The following is a 22365-nucleotide window of genomic DNA, read 5'->3' as shown; positions in this document are numbered from 1 at the left end:
TTATTTCACTCCGGGGACGCCCGGTTCCCAAGATACTTACCATGTTAGGCTGAGATTATACAGCCTGTGATCGCGCTCGCACGCCAACCTCAAATTGACTGATGCCTATGGAGGCCGCGATTTGAAGAGACAAAAACATTTGTCTTGTCAAGCGTTGCCGTGTGGCGTCACGTGAGCTGGTTCAGTCAATGAGGGCAAACCAGCTTTGCAACGCATTCGCCACGCTCCCCCTCCCCCCCCCCCAATAGCCCCCTACACTATGAGCACAGATCGCGTGTGCTACTGCAGCAAGAGCTCGCCCTCTCGCAAGCAAGCGGAGTGTATGAGCTCGGCATTAGATGCTGGTGTTTGTCCTGGCTATGCAAAGCTGGCAATCGTGGTTGTGCGATATCATAACCACAGTGGTGTTGCAGCTTCCCTGTAGCCTGTGGGAGCAAGGATGGTTGTGGGAGCCAGTTCAATTTCCCAAATGGGAGCAATAACACCAGCAACTAAACTGGTGTCTCAGCAACCAGGGCATTCCCATAGCGTCAAAACAAAACAAAAAACTACCATTCTGTTCCGGAGGATCCCCGGTGCAAATTCTGTGAAAAATAGATGCAAAAATAAAAATAAATAAACGAAAAGGGGGGATTGGTGCGTTAAGAATAACGCCTTGTTTAGGAAAATTAAATTAGCTGTTAAAGTAGTCTGTGAACTTTACCAATGTATTCTCATGCAGACTAATGAAAGAGGGGCTTGTTAAGTGTTAACATGCAGAGCACTGCTGGAGATGGGGGTAGCATTAAGATTTTGGTTAAAGGTGTAGTAAGACGAACTGATCCCATAAAGAAGATTATTGGTTAAAACTAGGTCATTCATGCCATAAATTGACAGATTTTTTAAATAATCAATGACATTTTTGTTATATTATAATAACTATTTCATATAGCATTTTTCTCCCAATGGGATTCAAAGTGCTTCATAATTACGGTATCGTGCGCGGAACACAGCATTGTACTTACAATTTTTACAGACAGTCTGTAAATTGGTATAATGTTCGTTGAATTACACTTTACTTTGTCACATTTTGATGTCAAATTGCTTCCTTTGTAAATATATACAGATAAAGCAGGCCGCTCTGTTCCATGGTGTGATATGATGGCATATACTGTGCCAACATTGCATATCAGTATTACACTGGTATGTGTTGTGTAAGGCCAGTAATATAGTCGGCGCACGCGCGGCCCTTATAGTTGTCTGTGAATAGCCAGCCGTCCTAGACTAGAGCCGCGCGCGCGCACGGCAGTGAGCGTGGAGCCAGCCGACAGGAGGGGGAAGATTGCAAAAAGTTTTTGCGCCGCTGTTATGCGTGTGCACAATGTGTTAATAAATAATTTATTCTTACACCGTGTCTTTTTTAATTTGAAAAATATATAATAAATTATTAACTCACACAATACACACACACACAAAACCTGTCGCTCCCTTCAGCACGGACCATACACACAAAGTGTGCGTCAAGTGCAGGCGCGTTCACACAGGCGCGCGCGCGCACCGCACCTACTAAAGAACAAGCCTAACTGGGAGAACAAGATCACATGCTACATTTGTAGCTCCATCCCGATTACTTTAGCACGCCACCTCCAACAGAACGGTTATAATAATGAAACAAAACATTACAAAATGGCAGAGAAGCTATTACATGGCTAAGCAATTTACTTTATTTCAATGCATATATCCAATAGGTGCTGATAAGAGGTTACTACTATAGACAAGGGTCCTTAGTAATCGTTCATGTGCCACGCCCTTGTAGACCAGAATGGGACGTATCGCTGCGCCCGTTTGGCCACGACCAAACGCCGCAGGGCAGCTAGCCGCGGAGACACTTCGCCTCGCCCCGACGAGCCAAGTCTGCCGCTCCAACAACTCCATGTTTAAATGTCCCGCGCGGCACCGCTACACTGCCTAGACAGGCCGCGCCAACTTTATATGTCCCACGGGACATTTAAATATTGAGTCAGAGTGGCCTGTCTAGGCTGTGTAGTGGTCCCACGCGGGACATTTTAACATGTAGTTGTTGGAGCGGGTGATCGAGGGTAGCAGACCCGGCTTGTTGGTTATGGGGCACGGCAGACAGGCGCAGGACATCGCGGTGAAGTGTCCCGCGCCAAAATGTCCCTGCGTCAAAGTGGCCGCAGCTAAATGTTCTAGACCGCTTCAAGACCGTGTCATCTGCCATAGCATGACAGGCAAGACTCCAGGTGCAGAGGATTCTGGGCATGTCACAGCAAAATAGCAGTAGAAATTATGCAGTTTTCAGCTTTCCAAATCAGTGAGCAAAACACTTCAACATATTCTGAAAAATTAACTAAAACCAAAGCTGAATAAGAAAATCATTCATCTATACAAAATAGTTATAAAGTGTAACTGGTAAGAAATTAGCTTTTTTTTATTTATTTATTTTTTACCTGAAAATAAACGGATGTTTAACATCTGAAATAAGTCTGGAAGAACATTTTGAACAAAATTGGGCAATATAATTCCCCCAAAAGCCAATATAAACATTCATGAGCCATTTTACTTGTTGTCATTCCGAGCTATTTTAAATTGTGTTACCATTAGTTCCAAAGTAATGTCTAGCAGCCAAAAACTGGCAAATAAAATGTACAGTAAGCTTTTCTTTTATATAACCATCATTTGCATACACAGACGCTTTACATTATTCTTGTAAAACTGTAAAGAGGAAATAAAGTTCACATCTTTCGTGATCAGCACGGAGGTTTTTGGGGAAGCAGAAGTCAATGCAAGTGATAACACTAGGTCAGTTCTAAAAGTATATCTACAGCAGGGGAGGGGGCAAAACTCCAGTCCTCAAGGGCCACCAACAGGACAGGGTTTCGGGATGGCCCTGCTTCAGCACAATTGGCTCAGTCAAACGACTGCACCACCTGCGCTGAAGCAGGGATAGCCTGAAAAGCCGGACCTGTTTAGTGGCCCTTCAGGGCAGGAGCTGGCCCACCCCTGATCTACAGTATAGGCGGCTAACAACAGGGCAGTGTGATCACCACAGAGACGTTCTGTAGTTGAATTTTAGCTTCAGCAGGTATTTCAGGTTTACTTGGGCGAGGTCATAGACAATATATCTGGAAAGGAAGGGGTTAAGGAATAAACCATAGGAGCAAAAATATAGAAGTCTGGTGCGAAATGCAGGGGGATAAAAAGTTTTGCAATTGTAAACACACACCTAAGGTGAGCAAACAAAGAATACAATTCACCCCTCTCCCCCTCAAAGCCGGGGGTGAAATACACATTTTCCCCTACTTGTTTTGTGGCTGCAGGTGGTCTTGATCTTTTGTGGGCTCAACTAATTGCCCAAGCAAGCAGGTAATTATTATGTAGATCTGTAAACTATAACACATTACACGGCTCTTAAAAAATACAAAGTCCTGAATTACACACAAGTACAATATTAAAGCAGCTATCCACGCAGCTCGGTATATATATATATGTGTGTGTGTGTGTGTGTGTGTGTGTGTGTGTGTGTGTGTGTGTGTGTGTGTGTGTGTGTGTGTGTGTGTGTGTCATATATATATATATATATATATATATATATATATATATATATATATATATATATATATATATATATATATAGATATAGATATAGACACACACACACACACACACACACACACACACAACCTGATATACCCGGCGTTGCCCGGGCGTGGAAGGGCAGGGAGCATGGAGTGGAAGGGCGGTGGGGGGAGGGGCGTCGAAGGGCAGGGGGGGGCCAAGGGGCGTAGAAGGGTGGGGAGGGCAAAGGGCAGGGGGGCAAACGGCAGGGAGGGGCGGGGGGGCAAAGGGCAGGGAGGGGCGGGGGGAAAAGGGCAGGGAGGGGCGGGGGGAAAAGGGCAGGGAGGGGCGGGGGGAAAAGGGCAGGGAGGGGCGGGGGGCAAAGGGCAGGGAGGGGCGGGGGCAAAGGGCAGGGAGGGGCGGGCAAAGGGCAGGGAGGGGCAGGCAAAGGGCAGGGAGGGGCGGGCAAAGGGCAGGGAGGGGCGGGGGGGGCAAAGGGCAGGGAGGGGCGGGGGGGCAAAGGGCAGGGAGGGGCGGGGGGGCAAAGGGCAGGGGAGGGAGGGCAGGGGGCAAAGGGCAGGGGAGGGAGGGCAGGGGGCAAAGGGCAGGGCAAAGGGCAGGGGGCAAATGGCATGTGGGTGGGGGGGCAGGGGGCAAAGCGCTGGGGGGGGAGGGAGGGCAGGGGGCAAAGGGCAGGGGGAGGGAGGGCAGGGGGAGGGAGGGCAGGGGGCAAAGGGCAGGTGGTTAGGGGGGGCAAAGGGCAGGTGGCAAAGGGCAGGGGGCAAGGGGCAAAGGGCTGGGGGAGGGAGGGCAGGGGGCAAAGGGCAGGGGGAGGGAGGGCAGTGGGAAGGGAGGGCAGGGTACAGGGGGGTAGGGAGGGTAGGGGGGGGCAGAGGGCAGGGGGAGTCAGGGACGCGGTAAATAACCCATTCCCCTGCGTGTACTCACCTTGTACACGGCTGTGCTCCTCTTCCTCCGGGTCACGGCCGCCCTCCTCCTCCACCTCGGGCTCCTCCGCGGCGAGGCTGACACGCTCCGATGAGGAGGTGCTGTGCCTCTCGCGGGGAGAGGCGGAGACAGCCGGAGGAGCGCCCTCGGGGACGGGGAGCGGCCTGTGTGAGGGGAGAGCCGCAGAGAGCGTGCTGAGTGTGTGTGTGTGTGGGGGGGGGGGGGGGGGGGGCGGGGGGGCTTTGAGCGGGTGAGGGAGAGCGCCGGGTGAGGGAGTGGCCTATGGGTGGTGAGAGCCGCGGGGAGCGCTCTCGGGGATGGTCAGTTGGGGGAGCGGTCTATGTGAGGGGAGAGCCGCAGAGAGCGAGGGGGGGTGGTGTGTGTGTGTGTGTGTTTTGGGCCGTCACTCCGCCTCAGGCCAATGAGAGGTGTGCGGGGGCGGGCGGCCAAGGGACCAATGAGATTTCCCCTAGGGACACAGGCCATGCAGACAAACATACAGTGCTTTCACAAATATATAGTATAAGATAAGATAAAAAAAAAATAACACACACAAATATATATGTGTATATATGTGTGTGTGTGTGTGTGTGTATTGTATGTCTTTATTTATATAGCGCCATTAATGTACATAGCGCTTCACAGTAATAATACATGTGGTAATCGAATAAATAACAGATAATATAAATAACAGATCAGACATAAACATAACATTAAGGAAGAGGAGTCCCTGCCCCGAGGAGCTTGTGCAGTAACTAGTGGCCCATTTCTACATAAAGTAGCGTCAAGCCTGACAAGGCCACACTGTGTCCAGGGACCTGGTACAGGGGTGATCTCCCTGCGGGGAGAGGGGATCCTACTCCATTGGGAGGGCGTACCTTTTCAAGGGACAGTATTGTATTGTATGTCTTTATTTATATAGCGCCATTAATGTACATAGCGCTTCACAGCAGTAATACATGTGGTAATCAAATAAATAACAGATAATATAAATAACAGATCATGGGAATAAGTGCTTTAGACATTAAGGAAGAGGAGTCTCTGCTCCGAGGAGCTTACAGTCTAATTGTTAGGTAGGGAAAACGTACAGAGACAGTAGGAGGGAGTTCTGGTAAGTGCGTCTGCAGGGAGCCAAGCTCTATGTATCATGTGTTCAGAATAGCCACAGTGCTATTCCTATGCTTCTTTAAGCAAGTGTGTCTTAAGGTGGGTCTTAAAGGTGGATAGAGAGGGTGCTAGTCGGGTACTGAGGGGAAGGGCATTCCAGAGGTGAGGGGCAGTCAGTGAAAAAAGTTTAAGGCGGGAGAGGGCTTTAGATACAAAGGGGGTAGAAAGAAGACATCCTTGAGAAGAACGCAAGAGTCTGGATGGTGCATAACGAGAAATTAGGGCTGAGATGTAAGGAGGGGCAGAAGAGTGTAAAGCTTTAAAAGTGAGGAGAAGAATGGAGTGTGAGATGCGGGATTTGATCGGAAGCCAGGAGACTGATTTCATGAGGGGAGATGCTGAGACAGATCTCGGAAAGAGTAGAGTGATTCTGGCAGCAGCATTTAGGATAGATTGTAGGGGAGACAGGTGAGAGGCAGGAAGGCCGGACAGCAGGAGGTTACAGTAATCAAGACGGGAGAGAATGAGGGCCTGAGTCAGAGTTTTAGCAGTCGAGCAACAGAGGAAAGGGCGTATCTTTGTTATATTGCGGAGGAAAAAGCGACAGGTTTTAGAAATGTTTTGAATGTGAGGGGCGAATGTGAGAGAGGAGTCGCGTGTGACCCCAAGGCAGCGTGCTTGGGCTACTGGGTGGATGATCATAGTTCCAACAGTAATGTGGAAGGAGGTAGTAGGGCCAGGTTTGGGAGGAAGTATGAGGAGCTCTGTTTTAGCCATGTTGAGTTTAAGGCGGTGGAGGGCCATCCAGGATGATATAGCAGAGAGACATTCAGAAACGTTAGTTTGTACAGCAGGTGTAAGGTCAGGTGTTGAAAAGTATATTTGTGTGTCGTCGGCATAGAGGTGATAATTAAACCCAAAAGATGTTATTAGGTCACCTAGAGAGAGTGTGTACAGAGAAAAGAGAAGCGGCCCCAGGACAGAGCCCTGGGGTACCCCCCACAGAGAGATCAATAGAGGAGGAGGAGGTGTTAGCAGAAGAGACACTGAAAGTACCATGGGAGAGGTAGGATGAGATCCAGGATAGAGCTTTGTTCCGAATGCCAAGAGTATGGAGAATCTGATGGAGAAGAGGGTGGTCCACGGTGTCAAATGCTGCAGAGAGGTCGAGTAATATGAGCAAAGTGTAATGACCTCTGTCTTTGGCAGCATGGAGGTCGTCAGTTATTTTAGTGAGGGCTGTTTCCGTGAAGTGAGCAGTGCGGAAGCCAGATTGTAAAGGGTCTAGGAGAGAATAGGTGTTGAGAAAATGGAGCAATCGAGAGAATACAAGACGTTTCAAGGAGTTTAGAGGCAAAAGGCAGGAGGGAGACAGGTCGATAGTTAGAAAGACAGGTAGGGTCAAGCTTGCTGTTTTTGAGTAATGGTATGACTGTTGCATGTTTGAAGGAGGATGGAAAGGTCCCAGAGCAGAGGGAGGAGTTAAAAATGTGCGTGAGCGTAGGGATTATAGTAGGAGCAAGAGGTTTTAGGAGATGGGAGGGAATGGGGTCAAGAGGGCAAGTGGTAGAGGGAGAAGAGGCGATCAACAGCGACACATCCTCCTGTGAGACAGTGGAAAAAGAGTCAAGGAAGGTAGGAGGAGAGTTAGGAAGAGGTGTAAGATGGGAGGAAGAAACAGAGGGGATGTTCTGACGTATGGATTCCACCTTTTCCTTAAAATAGTCAGCAAAGTCCTGAGCGGAGATGGAGGAAGGAGAGGCAGCTAAGGGTGGTTTGAGTAGAGTATCAAAGACAGAGAACAGTCGGCGTGGGTTAGACTTGTGCATGTTGATTAGTGAAGAAAAGTAGGCTTGTTTAGCTTGCGAGAGGGCAGAGTTGAAACAGGATAGCATAAATTTGTAGTGAAGGAAGTCTGCGAGAGTATGAGATTTCCTCCAGAGGCGTTCAGAGGAACGAGTGTAGGAACGCAGCATGCGCGTGTGGGAATTTAACCAGGGTCTAGGGTTAAAAGGGCGAGTGCGGCAGAGAGAAAGCGGGGCATGTAGATCAAGAGAGGAGGACAAGACAGAGTTGTAGTTCCTGACCAGGTTGTCAGGGTCTGTAGCAGAGCTTAGAGAGGAGAGGGAGGAGCGTAACGTGGACTCAAAGTCAGATAAGTGAATAGAGTGCAGGTTTCTGCAAAACCGGGGGGTAGATGGAGGTGGAGAAGGGGAGAAGCGAGATAGAGAGAATGAGATGAGGTGATGGTCAGAGAGAGGAAAAGGGGAAATGGAGAAATCAGAGAGAGAGAAGTTTTTTAGTGAAAACCAGGTCTAAGTAGTGGCCATCCTTGTGGGTGCTGGCTGCAGTCCACTGTTGAAGGCCAAAAGAAGAGGTTAGAGAAAGAAAGCGGGAAGCCCAAGGGAGAGAGGGGTCATCAATGTGGCAATTGAAGTCCCCAAGGAGAAGAACAGGGGAGTCTGAGGAGAGGAAGAAAGAGAGCCAGGATTCAAAGTGAGAGAGAAAGGCAGAAGGGGGATGAGTAGAGGTAGGTGGGCGATAGATGACAGCCACGTGGACAGGGAGAGGAGAGAAGATCTGGACAGTGTGAACCTCAAAGGAGGGAAAAACAAGAGAGGGGGGAATAGGAAGAGTTCGGTAACGGCAGAGAGAGGAGAGCAGTAGCCCCACACCTCCACCCCTGCCATCAGGGCGCGGAGTGTGGGAGAAAGAAAGGCCACCATAAGAGAGGGCAGCTTCCAGAGCAGAGTCAGACTGAGTGAGCCAGGTCTCAGTTATAGCTAAGAGAAGCAGGGAGTGAGAGAGAAATAAGTCATGTGTTTATTATTATTAGTTGTATTGTATTATTAGTTGTATATATACATATATATATACATATATATATATACATATTTATACACACATACATACTAATCTGCTGTTCTGTTGCGCCCCCTCCCTCCCCCCCGGTGCATAACGGCCACATGGTAACAGCCCACTCCAATCCTGCCCCCAAATAACCCCCCCCCCCAAAAAAAAGATGGTACATAATGTCCATGGAAAAACTAACCAGCTTCCTAAACGATAAGATTGGAATACTTCAGTAAAATCTGGGATCCTTGGTTGGAGAGAATGGGTTGAAGGGCAAAAGACAACTGTCTGACAATATAGTAATGTCACAGATTAGAAAGAGGACATGGAATCCAGGACAGACCTGGATAAATTAACTAATAAAAAAAATGACTAAATACCGGCCATTTGTTTGTATATCCCCCGTCCCCTCCCTAAGTGCCTTCCCCCCTCCCCCCCCATTTTTTGCTTCCTGTACCCTATTCCCTCTTATGTTTATCTGATGATAAGTGTAAAACAATAATGTTTGGAAAAATACAAAGTCTGAATTAAAGCAGCTTTCCATGCTGCTCATTTAAAAAACAAAAACCCATCTAAACCGCTGCTCTGTGGGACCCTCTGTCCCAGCGTACAAGCACCTAGCAGAATATGTGCCAGCCGGACAAGATGGCGGGAGGGTCAGGGCTTGGTCCAGTGGCCAATAGAAGAATCAGTCAAATGAAATGCTCCTTTGTCATATGCAAGACTAGTACCTTAGTCTAAACCTTTATAGGACAGAATATGGAAGAACGTATTGGTTGGTACTAGGTGCTGCAGGAAAGACCTAGACGAAAGCAAAATCAGAAATAAAGTGAGGGCTTGCACAAGTGGGAAAGGATACTCATTGTATAGCAGACTGGTGTCGTTAACTGGAGAAGAAACGCCTTTCCCTAGAGGAACATCCACACCATCAAGTTGAACCGTCGCCGAGGGATCAGGGGCGGTTTTGCCCAACCCTAAAGAAAAGAAAACCCACAATACACATTAGCAGGAGGAAACAGCTGCAAGAAGTCAATTCTGGCTCCATTATTTAGTCCAGATTCACACAATAAATGGCCCATTTTCTAACCGGCATGTTGAGCATTTAGTTGCACAAGATCCAGTTGACCACATTGGGGTTTCAACCAGTTGCAAGATAACCGCAATCCAAGGTCACCCTGAACATTTGTAATCTTGAATACTGAAAATCAAAGATGTAGTCCTCCGTACTCCGACTTGGATAAAGCCCTGTAACTCGTCTTACAAGGTTTACTTTCTGTGACTAGGCAAACTGCGGAGTTCAGACACATCAGGGAAGATTATTAACCCATTCCGTGCCAGACGGGGGCTGCAATGCATTGATAAGCAATACAACAAGTCCTAAAAGGGGTTGCTGCTGCTACTTACCAAAAGTCATGCCCGCAATCTGCGTGGCACATTATAAAAAGGCATCAACGTATATATTTAAAAATAATTCAAACACACACACACACGCTGTGCTTGGGGTCCAAAGAATCACACCGCGTTATAAGCAGATCGCGTTAGAAATAATGTGCAATTGTATGCATTGTACAATAAAGTATTTAAGATTCCAATAATCGTGTTGCAATGTATTCATACATCTGAAAATTGGGAGCCGCGCTTGCACCGCGTTATAAGCTCCCCATTCCGCCTGCTTTACATGAGGAACCTGACATGCTTAAAAACACGCGGCTTCAGCTTCTCTTACCTTTCACGCTGTGTTTCCCCTTGGGCAACTTTGCAATGTGCGCAGCCGCTTTCAGCTCGTGCCTAGATAATGAAACAGAACAGAACGTAGTTTAAACCCATTGATTTTAAGGACCTCTGGTAAAAGTAAATCCTGTTCTTTTAAGTTATTTAGGTCCTGTGTCGTTCAGAAGAGCATCCAAGGGCCAGTCCCTAACTAGGACAAATGATCATGGCATGTTTAAGGGGCAAAATGCAAGCTATTCTTTCCCTCCTTCCCCACCCCCACCTATTTTTAACCCAAATCTGACATCTATACGTATTGTTAAATCCTTTTGTAAGTTCGTTTGTAAACACGCCGAGCGAAGACTCGGTAGGGATTAGATTTCCTCTGGCTGATCCCTTTTGTTTGATGTCATTGTGTGTTCAACAAGAGTTTGCACAGGCAAAGCCCCCCTCCCGTTATCTTTTTTTAAGATAATGTCCGATTAGGACACAGTGGGATGAAGGTAGAGAAGTCCCTCGATTGACAAACGACCCCAGTCAGAGGCGCCCAACATGCCATTTCTAATTACATTTCCAGAGAAACAAAAGCAGTCATATTTTTGCTCATGGCATGGTTTGATACATTCAGGGAAGGCAATTAGATTGGTTAATTGTTTACAAAATGTTATGTAGCTGGCTATGTGATATTAAATCTTTTAACGTTATCTCATTGGACAATAAATTGTAACAGCACTCCTGCAGTGCAAAACCCAACTGCAGGCAGAATACCCCCCGTGGTAACAAAGGTGTTAAAACCACAATCCACGCTGCTCCCCCATTCTGCGCGAATCCGCAGCGGTCACTCACAGCAAGCGCCCGCCCTTGTTTCTTGCCTCTGGGAGCCCCCTAAAAATCATCAATCGTATCCTGAAATGCTCAGGATACAAGTATTACAAGAGTCAATGGTGCCTTTGCCGGTGAGATGCTGTGTAAGGGAGTCATGGTTACGCCACGCGGTTAAAATTCTTATGCACTGTATGGGGTAGGAGAGGCGGTAAGGAGCATCATCAGGGAGTGTGGACAGTTAACGGGTTTCGGTGTGTGGTGTGTGGTGTGTGGTATGCGATGCCTAATGTGTGTGGTATGATGTGTGTCCCATTTCCTGTAATTCTCCTCTGCCCACATAGTTCCTTGATGGCTTTACCGCGTACACTGCAAAAATCCATTAAAATACTGCAAAACTGTCCATATACTTACATGTTTCCGAGGGCCACTTCTCCCAGCAGGATCAACCCTACGGGGCTACCTGGCATCGTATGACAGTAGTTGGCACTTTTGGAAACCATGTCCGCAAAATAGATACCTTTACCAAACATGTAACCAGTCTGTGGGGGAGAAAGCGTACGTTTGCTATGTGGAATTAACGCTGATTTACAGAGAACAGGTGCGAGTTTTAACACCACCGTAAGAAGAAGATTGAAATAAAATACATGTAATAGAAGTCAATATATGCCCTGATCTAGAACTTGTGGTCAGAGAACACACAGCCTGAGCACTATGAGCCGTCACATTTATTTTGCTGGAATAAATGGCGTTATACTACCTCCAGATCTCATCTTCTAGTTTAAATGTTAACCTGGGTGTTAGGTACTACGTCAGCAGGTGTTGTTCTATAACAGGGGAGCGCAAAGTTTTTGTGCTGCGCCCCCCTGTCACTCTGCCCCCGGCTCTCGCGCCCCCCTGCCTACCTTCTTTCGCGTCAGATGACGCTGCGTGGGCGTGTGACGTCAGGTCACATGGTGCCGCGGCGTCTATTGACAGATACTGGTCAGTTAAATCATCCTAACTAGGTCTCCGGCCAGCAATGCATTGCCTTCAAATATCCTGAACAAAACTATTTCCCCCCCCCCCCCCATACTCAACAAATATGCTGGAGGTCTCGAATTTACAAATGGTGGGTTTTTATTCTGGTCTTTGCTTGTGAAGCAATTAAGATGCCTTCAGTTGGCAAGCAGATAAGCATACACACATCAAGCTATTATGCATTAATTCTGCAGACCTGAAGCAAAGCAAAACACTTATTTACAGAGGGCAATAAGGAAAACGGTCAGTTTAAGTGTGATTGTACCTTTCTAATGTAGATCATTACACAGACTGGTTGATTAAAAAAAACAAACTCAACCCCCCCCGTTACTTGATGTTATATCCCTCGCAGATGTCGTCGTCGTCACCCCCACCCCCTCTTCCTCCCCAGATTGGTTGACCTATACAATTTCCGTGCAGTACTAGGACTACAAATATTCGTTAAGTTCCCCGTGTTAAAAAACAACTGTCGATATATTGTAATGATTAACAGCTTTCCTTACCCCTTTTTTTTTCCTTCTGTACACCAATACTTTAATTAAAAAATGTTTAAAAAAAACCCAAAACAAAACAAAAAAAAAGAAGCACATTTTGACCCACTATATGGGACTGTCACTTTAAGAGAGATAAAGTGTACTTACAACGGGAGCCTCGGGCGGGGCAATTCTGAGCCCCTGAGACAAGATGCCAGCGAAGTTTGTAGTTCGGGATCCGTGCCACAGCAGCTGTCTGTTATGGAGCTGCTTGAATGGCTTATACCTCTGGCTCTCTCCTTCACGGTCTATCTTGAAGATCTTTTTGTTAAGAGGCGGAATGGGAAAAAAAACAAAAAAAAACAAATACAAATAATAATTATAATTCAAGTGGTTATTGTGCGTGACCATTCCCACCGAGTGAGGTGGTTTGTTTTCTATAGTGAGGCAATGATGGAAGGATAATAATGTTTTGCAGAGAACGCAATCCCCCTGTAAACAAAAATGTACAGCATTGCTCTAGACCTGGCAGCCCCCAGATGTTTGGGTTATTTTAAAACTAATTTATGATTATTGCGCTGCAATTGTAACACGGAGCACTTTTAGCACATTTTCCTGCACCCTCCGAAAAAGTTATTTTGGCAAACAGATACAGGCCACTTAAATAGCTCTTTCCTTGAGTAATAAATGTGATTTGCCACTCACGGAGTCCCGGAGATTGTGTCCAACAACAACATTCCAAAATAATACTCACATTCCAAACTAATACTCACATCAAGGACCCTCAAGGTCATACGCGTTGTGAGTTCGTCGCATGCGTGTTTTTCACGTACTCCTCAATTATCTTGGCTTCTTCTGAAGCTTTCTCAACGACCTGTTGAGGGGAAACATGGTGGAGCCATTACCAAAAAAACCACTCGGGTAAAATGATACATTACTGTTATATCGTCGGAGCACACCGCACGAAACGCAGACGTACTCAAAGGAGTCGGACACAAAAAGAAACAATTCTTCTGATTTCTGTAGCTCCAGACCGAGATGCAAGCACCAAACCATCTCACTGGATGTAAATCAAAAAGGTCAATCGGTGCACAGCTCTTTTATGTGCAACAATGTTTTGTTTACCTTGATGTCCGTCTTAATTTTTTCATACTTCACATCGATAGGGTCCTTTCCTCCATCATCTGTCCCACCCTTCAGGAGACTGTAAGCTACTTCAATATCGAGCAGATTGTCCAGCATCTGCACCTTTGCCTGTAACCCATAAAAACATGTGGGTTTAGGGCAGTACCACAGCATAAAATGCACTGCAGACCCCTTCATCAGCCAATCTGTCAGCCCACTGCAAGGTAGACATTCCTTGTGACTGCTCTTCCACTTAAGGCTGAGTCCATAGAAGGACCGACAGCGCTGAGCCGTGCAGACGCTCCGCAATGAGCCCCGTCGTCTTCAATGAGGATGTCTTGAGAGGGGGCTTCCGCGAGCGTCCGCAGGCGTGCTGAGGCGCAGGGATTTTCAGCCGACACCAGAAATTGTATCTGAGCGCGCTGTCGGCTGAAACACCCAATTGGAGCGAAGCAGCGTCACGACGTTGGCCCCATGACGTCAGTGCTCCGCCTCCCGATCGCGCACGCTGGCTCGCCTGCAAGTCCATACAGTCGCTCCTGATTGAGCTGGCGAGCCTCAGCATCAGCGCGGAGGAGCACTGTCAGGACTTCTATGGACGCAGCCTTGTGCACATTCCACAGGAGACCTCTGAAACCAGAAGGCAGGTCGGCGGAAGCCACACGGCAAACTACGAGAGTTAGTGCAGTACCTGGATGTATTCCAAGTTATTCAGCAGTGGGGGCTTCTTCATGCCAAAATCATGAGGTATGAGGGTATAGAACCGATTGGAAAGATCCAGTAACCGGGCCTCACCGCCACCATCAGAAACAGCCTGCGGCAAAACAAGGTTCATCGTGAGAAACTTCTACACCAAGTGTGGGCCAACTGCAGTCCTCAAGGGCCACCAGCAGGCCAAGTTTTAAGGATCTCCCTGCTTCAGCACAGGTGGCTCAATCATTGACTGAGCCACCGATTGAGCTACCTGCACAGAAGCAGGGATATACTGAAAACCTGGCCTGTTGGTGGCCCATAAGAACTGGGAGTTGGCCGCTCCTGTTGTACACCATGTTAAAAACGTCAGATTTACCCGCGAGACCGGTTTACAAAATGACACGGCAAAACTACATCCCGGTGCAACATCAGAATTTTAATCCCATCAGAGGTTGCAGCCACCAACTTTGCTGAAAATGAACATACATTAGCTAATAAATGTAGTTAATGCTATTATTTAACGAGGACAGTAGGGGTTAACATGTGAACCTGTCGAAATAAACAAATACTGTACAATTATGTGAATAGATGTAAGAGAAGTGGATAGGGTAAAATACGAAACACGATCTTTTTACACAGAAATACACGTTTTCCACTCGCCTGCTGCACATCGTTAAGAAGAGAGTAGGCGCTCTGAATCTGACGCTTGCTGAGTTTTCCCAACGGCATCTTTTGGAGATCAATCTATTAAAAAAAGGTTTAAATGGGACACAGTGTGATATCAACAGGCAACTGCATCTATCTCAAAACAAGCCTGCTAAATCTGCTAATAGCCACATTAGGGATTGAGAGGTAGGATTACATTACAATTATATTAAGACAATAACTACAACAGGGCAAGCACAACAGATAATTCCTTTTTTCTTTTTACACGTTTTCTCTCAGTATAGCTGTAGAAGGGGGAGAGGGGATTAGCATATTGGACTTTGCCTCACGCATTTAAAATCGAAACAACCTTTCTGTCCCATCTGACAGTTCTGCAGGTAGGACACAAGCTTTTAGCATTACTCTGCATTTACCCCATATTCCATCGAGGATGACTAACAAGGTATTTTAGATACGGGGGCTAGGAAGTACCTCAAATTCCACCATTGCTTTCTTCATGCTCTCTACATCAAAAATTAACTTGATGAGTTCCTGCACCGGCTTGGGAAGCTTGGATTTAGTCCCCGCGCTCACTGAAAGCTTCTTCACCACATCTTCCTCCTTGATAGAAAATACATCCAAAGTGAACAGTAAATCTTCACAATTCAGAATATTTTTATTTTTTTTTTAAAGCACCATGTAGGTTAACAATCTAATAGATGTTTTTTTTTATTATTATTAAAGAACCAATGAATACATAGTATCCAAGTTATAGTCAAACAAACAGAAAAATATTGCAATTTATCCTCAAACCAGGAATAGGACGTTGTGACCTTCAGCTTGAATACCTCAGATACAAAGCAGGGATCTGGTTATCATGAGCACGTGTACTCTCAACAGCTCGGACAATTATATAAAATAGCTTAAGAGACGACACTGCCTTTGGGTTGTATTAAAAAAAACTTTCCAGACTTTTCTCATTCAAACAAAATGAAACAGGCTTGGAATTTTTATTTTGGAGCATATTTACAGTTAATTAATATACTATTAATAAGTTACGGGGGTCTGCGGTTTACACTCTACCGTCATTATGCTCAAAACAGCATTGCTGGGACCCAATGTTAATTGCCCAATTTTTTTTATAAGAGCCCCAGGGGAAAAAAAAAATAAAAGTACATCTATACACACAGTTTATTTATTATCTTATATTTTTACAATACACGCGTTGACATTATAATATATCATTATTCAATCTTTTAATGCTGCTGAATGGAATTATTGCTAACTACGTCTCAATTCAAGATATTTTTTTTTTTTTTCCATTTCAAACAATATCCAGCAATGTCGCCAAATAAATACCAAGAAAAACCAATGCAGACTTTGCAGCTGAAGAGAATGCAGGCCATATCACAATAGGAACCCGTACCTGTCCATAATCTATTTCCAGGGGGTAGAATTTGGTCGGATACTTGGTAAAGTTGGTGGAGTGCCAGGAGTTGCCCGTTTTCTCTTGGTACAGATTGAGGAAATGGTCAATTGCTTCTTCTTTTGAAGACATCTCTTCTAGCTTGTTACTGCCTATAACAGTGCCCACCCTGCCCCAGGACCTAAACACCCAATACCTGAGAAATCAAAACACATAAGGCATATTTAGACCCTGATAAACGGTTTATTGGTTGGTACCTAATAACGTCTGTGATATCAAGCAAACTATGAAAACAGTACTGTACTTCCTTCTCGCCATTAGAAGAATTTGATTTTAACTGTGGGGTCCCCCGGACCTGAACTGCCCCCTTATTCAGTGCAGGACCACTCTGGGTTTCCAACATCAGGTTTTCGGTGTTTGTGTTTTCCCATTTCAGGGGAAACAGAATGGCCCCCGAACCCACAGGAAGCAGCAACACATGATGTTGCGGCTTCCCGTTGGATGACCTCAGATGTCATCTTTAAAAAAAACTAAGTGCCCTGACACCAAGAACTATAAGCGTGTCAGGAACCGAAGGAGCAACCCAGTGTGAATCCTGTTAAAATAATACACACGCGCGGATTGCAATTTTAATCACACCGGACTGATCCCAGATGCATCAGGCAAGTACCAACAGCTAAACAGGGTAAAACAATCCAGGCTATTGCCAATGAGCACTGTTACCCATGGATAACTTTCCAGGCTATATCACTGGCCCTTCTTTACAACAATGAATATAGCCATTAGATGCAGATACACACACACACACACACACACACTTTAGATACAGACCTGGTATCTCGATCATGCTCTATAAGCTGTAGTTTGTAGTAGGAATTCGTTCCTCGGGTGATATCCACCAAGCCCAGGGTAGCACTGAAGATTTGACCACTTTTTTCCAAGACATGAGATGAATTTTCAAGTCCTAGACAAATAGGAATGTGTTAACGTCGCCCTGCTGCTAAACACACACACGTCAGGCAGCCTATATGTTTACATCTTATTCACACATTTACTGTATCATCATTTCTCTCACCCATTTCCCATCTCAAGGTTCTGAGCTTTTGACTGATGGGTGCAGGAGAAAAGACGAGATATCTCTAAATCCCAATGACAACGAGCGCGAAAAGTAGGAATCCCTCCAAAATGCTCAATTGATGTATCCCTTTCCCCCCGGATACATTTCAGTTTTCGATGCCAGTGCTCCCTCATGTGAAATCCAATATTGCCGGTATCGTCCAGTAGGAAGCCGCAACCAATAATGTTGCAACTTCATATTGGACACTGGATCCTGTGAGATTTGGCAGCAATATTTGTTTCACCGGCATCCTTCACTGTTGTGTATCACGGCAACCGAAGAGTTTTAGGAGCTGATAGAACACGGTTTGGCTGCCGAGGTTCCAAATACGTACACAAAACAATGTAACAGGCGGGATTGAGGTTTTAAACTTAGTCTCTTATATAGAAATCACAATAAAATCGGTGGTATAATTATGCAATACTCTTATCCTTGGGCAGCCCACTCCTGCCTTCTCGACTCTACCCACGGCAAGTAATGAGTGGCATCCACGAAGATAAAACTATGTAACACACATATTTGAAGGGATACGCGTGGCAGGCACGCTGCCCTTGGGCCCTCTGCTCCCAATTTTAAACTAGTTGCTCAGGCAGCTTAAGTGCAGTTCTTCACACTGAAACACACTTGTAAATTAAGGCCATGTAAACGTATATGGCAGAAATGTAATACTGTACATTCTTGCAATATGTTGAAATGTAATCGTTTAGGTCAGGAAGGTTTAGACAGGAAGTTGTAATACGTAATTCACAACAGTAGACAATTTTTTTTTTTTTTTAACTTTAAACCAGGATTTCCCAAAACGACCCTAGCTCCATATAACCAAACGCGCTTTCACTCGGTCACGCTGATAGCCTGTCCTGCTTTGTGTACAGATAACTTGGCAGGGGAGTGGGGGGCCGCGGAGGGCAAGGTCTCAAACGGGAAATACCCCCTGCCGTAGTCAGGTGCAACAAGTCGGGGGGGTGCTTATTGTTTTGTTTGGCAGGTTATGCTGCTTTCCTGATCTGTTTGCCCAAGAACAAAAAAATATAAACACCCTTCTGCCCACCCCGACGTCAGGCACAGAACAAGAAACCAATGAGTATTGCACGGTCATAAATGTTAGATTTAACCCCTTTCGGTGCCGGAGAGGCCTGCAATGCAATCCTCTGGCAGCTAAAGGGTTAAGAGCATAGACGAATCGGCTAACCGGTCCGATCCAAACCCGAATGAGCAGGTCTCCATTGGCTTCTAGGAGTTGAGTAGAAGTAGCCAAGTAAAAATGGTATGACGTGATACGGAAGTGCGCTTTTGTTTTGCCTAGAAGAGGAAACCCAAAACTATATATAACGAGCTGCGAGAATCCGTGAGGGACAACGCGAGCAAAGGAGAGAGGAGAGAGAGGGGGAGAGAGGGGGAGAGAGAGAGAGAGCGTGGAAGGGAAAAACAAAGGACGCTTATTAAATAAAGTGTCGGGCACACAGGGGGTAATTATCCTTACGCTGGAGGTGAGAAGAACATATAATTAAAAGTACAGGGACCTTTACCAAATGGGAGAAAAGCTGTTACACAGCAGGGTGCTTACATTTTTAATTGCAAAGTGCTTTACAAAAAAAAAACAAACACAAAAAGCAGTGATTATGTACTTAAAGTGGCAATCCCGTCATGTTTATAAAAATAAATAAAACCCACATTTGTATTATTTTGGCACAGGATTGAAGCAAGGGGTCTCCAGAGCTAAATTCTATTCATTTCAGCTCCTGGGACCCCTGCCTCTGGAGACACTTGCCTCCGTATGGCGTGACGATAGCCGCTCCGGCTTGGCTAGCTGCGCTTTAAAGTTTAAAGCTTCCGTATCACGTGGGCCAATAGGATGCCGCACCCGATGACGTCACGGCTTCCTATTGGCCCGCAGGGCGGAGGGGGAGCTCTGTAACGCCGCCATAATGTGATACCTAGTCGAAGCGGATACCGGCACCCCCCTTTGGAAGTATCTCCAAAAGCATGGTGTCCCCAAAGCTGAAATTAAAATTGAGGTCACCTCCGGAGACCCCCTGCTTCAATCCTGGGTAAGAAAAGAAAACATTTTAAAAAGCTCTTCCACTTTAAAATGCAGAGAGCACCATCTTTTGAAATGACAGGGGGGTGGAGGGGTGGAGGGGGGGAGGCTCCTGGGAGATCTTTTCTGAACCGATGGTGGTATGTTTCTACTAATGAACAATGGAATGACGGTTCAAAGCAAAAACCTTTATCACAACTCCTTCAGTACAGAGTATTATGTTTCTGCTAAGCGGGACAGCCGCCATTTCTCAGCTGCTTACCAGAATCTGGGTCAACGGCTGCTCCCCCTTTAACGGTTAACTTCATTTTCTTCTCCGACTTGCTGCTTCCTAAAACAAAAATGAGAACAAACAAAAATAAAGTGCTGATGCGCCATGGCCCATATTTACCAAGTGGTTTTATGCCCCAAGACCGTTCCAGGCCCTGGAAGCGCCAATTTGTGGCTCTGGGCAATTATTGTGCGGGGAAAGTTTTTACTTATGATATGAAGGCCGCGCCCAGCAGAAGTGCCAACCAGAAAGCTATACTGACTTCTGCCCAAAACGCCAATGGGCGCCAGACAACTGCAGGTCAGCAGTGAGGGGGGCGGTATGAGGTTTACTTGAGTAAACCCCGTCACATTTAGAGGGCCATTGCCAAACAGTGGGTTGCCTGTACTTCCTCCACCTGCTGCAACGACGGTTTAGGAGGGCAAACAAACACTTTAACCAGTTATCCTCCCCCCGGAAAGCGCACAAGACACCTCTCTTGGCAGAACGTTCGGATAAAGCCCCCACCCACCCTTTAGCAGTGAAGGGGTTGATGTACAGAGGCAGCGTTCGCTCCACTTACCCTGCTCTTCCTTTACTTTCCCAGCATTCTTTGCGCCCGTGGCCCCGCTTGATTTCTGCTTTGGCGGAGGCTCCGGCGGGGCCGCCTCCTGCTTTATCTCTGCCCCCCACGTGGATATCGCGTGCAAAGACAGCAGGAGCTGGATGCTCTTCCCAGACGACAACTCCTTCAGCAAGTCCTCGCTCACCACCCGGACGTTGGCGCCTTTTACTTCTTCCATTTTCTTGCCCATCTTCTCCACTTCCTCTGTTTTCGAGGAAACACAAGGAAGTTGAGATTTGGGGAGACTACGGCGGGGGTTTCGCTTTTCATCCCCCAATAGAAAGTAAACCAAGAACACTGTACAACAAAGATAATAACATGCCTGCAACCTTCAAGAGCCAACAGAGTTCAATTTCTGCAGGGAGAGGCCAACTGTGCAAATGATCAAATCTTTAGTTAGGAGAAAGTTGGTGCAATTAATAGCGTGGTGGCTGTCCATGCTACCCCTTGTTAATCCAGTCAACGATCAGTGGGGTCCTGTGTGCTATGGATGTCACCTGCATTTCCCAAAAAGCCAAGCAACGCTTTAAATCTCCACGTCCACTCGGGAGACTGAATTCCTCAATGCAAGCAGGACAAGTGCACCAAGTAAAGGAGTTCACGAAAATCATGTCCATAACACAATGTAGTTACTCCCCCTGTACCTTTGATCATGAAGCTTCACACGTGGCTGCTCCTCTGCATGGGGTACTGAGGTCTGACTAAGAAAAACAGTGCATTGCTGTGACAGGCAATTAAGTCACCTGTGGCTCGGGAGAAGGAGTATGGGAGGCTGCCTGTTTTCCCTTCTACTAATTCCCGCTTATTAAGTCAAGTATTTTGAGCGGAAACAGTGAGCCCCAGACCTTAATTAATTGGCTGCTCAGCCCCTTTCGCTCGGTGGCATCAGATGCCAGGGAACCTTATCCAACACGACCAGGGATAAGACATCCTCACTGATCAGGCCCTATGCATTCTGCATAAGAAAGGCAGTAGCTCTGTGCTGCCTGGTGGGGTTGAAAGAAGTTAGAATAAACATCCAGGCGTTTTTAAGCAAACATTCAAACAAAATAAAAATAAAAGGATTGCAACGTTTGGTGCACAGCATTAAAGGGCGTGACGTTGAGCTCACTTTCTCGATGGAAAATAAAAAGGGGAGGGGGAGTGTGGCTGAGCTGGTGCTAGAAGGAGCGAACTACACCGGAAAAAAAACACAGCACTTGCAGAGGCAAGAAAAAGGAGCTCTTTATCTAACCTCTTCCAGTACCTATTTATTCACTTTCAAGATAGGTCACTTATAGTGGTTACTGTAACAGGTAGTTGCCGAACGGGTCAAGAATACGTCCAATACTGAACGTACGGCACGCTGCATCCGCAAGAACTCAAATTATTTGAGTTATATATGCAGATTATATAATGGAAGAGACACGTGCCACAACTCACTCAGGGTGCTGACGCAAAGCGTGGCCTTGTTAGCAGAGGCGGTCGTCTTTCCTCCCAGTTCTTCAATCATCCCCTTTATTTCATCCTTGTTTTTGGACAACTTCCCAAGTGTCAAAACCGTCATGTTAGATAATGGCTTGTCTTAAACATTAAAAAAAAATAGCAAATGACAAAATGTATTATACAGGTTACAACAAATCTTAAAATACAAAATATGCTACCCACACAAAGTGCCAGACTATTTGTTAAGAGCAGTAGTTCACCTCTTTTTGTTTTTGTTTTCTGTTCTGTACCTTGACCATGGAGCTTCTAATGCTAAGGTACAAATAAGTAATAGTTGATACTTAAATATATTAGTATGGATGCTTACACCTTTGGTTATTAACTGATCTTGAAGTAAATAAATTCTGCGGCAAATCCACCATTATTACAGGAGGTAAATAGGGATATACCAAATAAGTAAACAGGGGAAGGATGTTGAACCAGGGAGAAATCTGATTCCCGTGATTTCCCCCCCCCCCCCCCCCCCCTTA

General features: G+C 46.1%; 1 protein-coding gene across 1 annotated transcript in view; it reads right to left on the bottom strand.

Moving 5' to 3' along the window:
- Positions 1-1680: 1680 nt before the first annotated feature.
- PARP1 (poly(ADP-ribose) polymerase 1) overlaps positions 1681-22365 on the bottom strand; it is a 51023-nt gene continuing 30338 nt past the window's right edge. Inside the window, 17 exon segments of the mRNA XM_075595485.1 lie at positions 1681-3125; positions 9326-9440; positions 10193-10254; positions 11413-11540; positions 12660-12812; positions 13083-13090; positions 13274-13298; positions 13300-13365; positions 13617-13745; positions 14308-14430; positions 14970-15053; positions 15447-15575; positions 16381-16576; positions 17212-17344; positions 19798-19866; positions 20369-20614; positions 21833-21973. Coding sequence (XP_075451600.1) covers positions 3044-3125; positions 9326-9440; positions 10193-10254; positions 11413-11540; positions 12660-12812; positions 13083-13090; positions 13274-13298; positions 13300-13365; positions 13617-13745; positions 14308-14430; positions 14970-15053; positions 15447-15575; positions 16381-16576; positions 17212-17344; positions 19798-19866; positions 20369-20614; positions 21833-21973 — 1889 coding nt within the window. The 3' untranslated portion in view covers positions 1681-3043.

This window comes from Ascaphus truei, chromosome 4 (genome assembly GCF_040206685.1).
Source record: "Ascaphus truei isolate aAscTru1 chromosome 4, aAscTru1.hap1, whole genome shotgun sequence".
NCBI lineage: Eukaryota > Metazoa > Chordata > Amphibia > Anura > Ascaphidae > Ascaphus > Ascaphus truei.
This window is presented reverse-complemented; position numbering and strand designations above follow the sequence as displayed.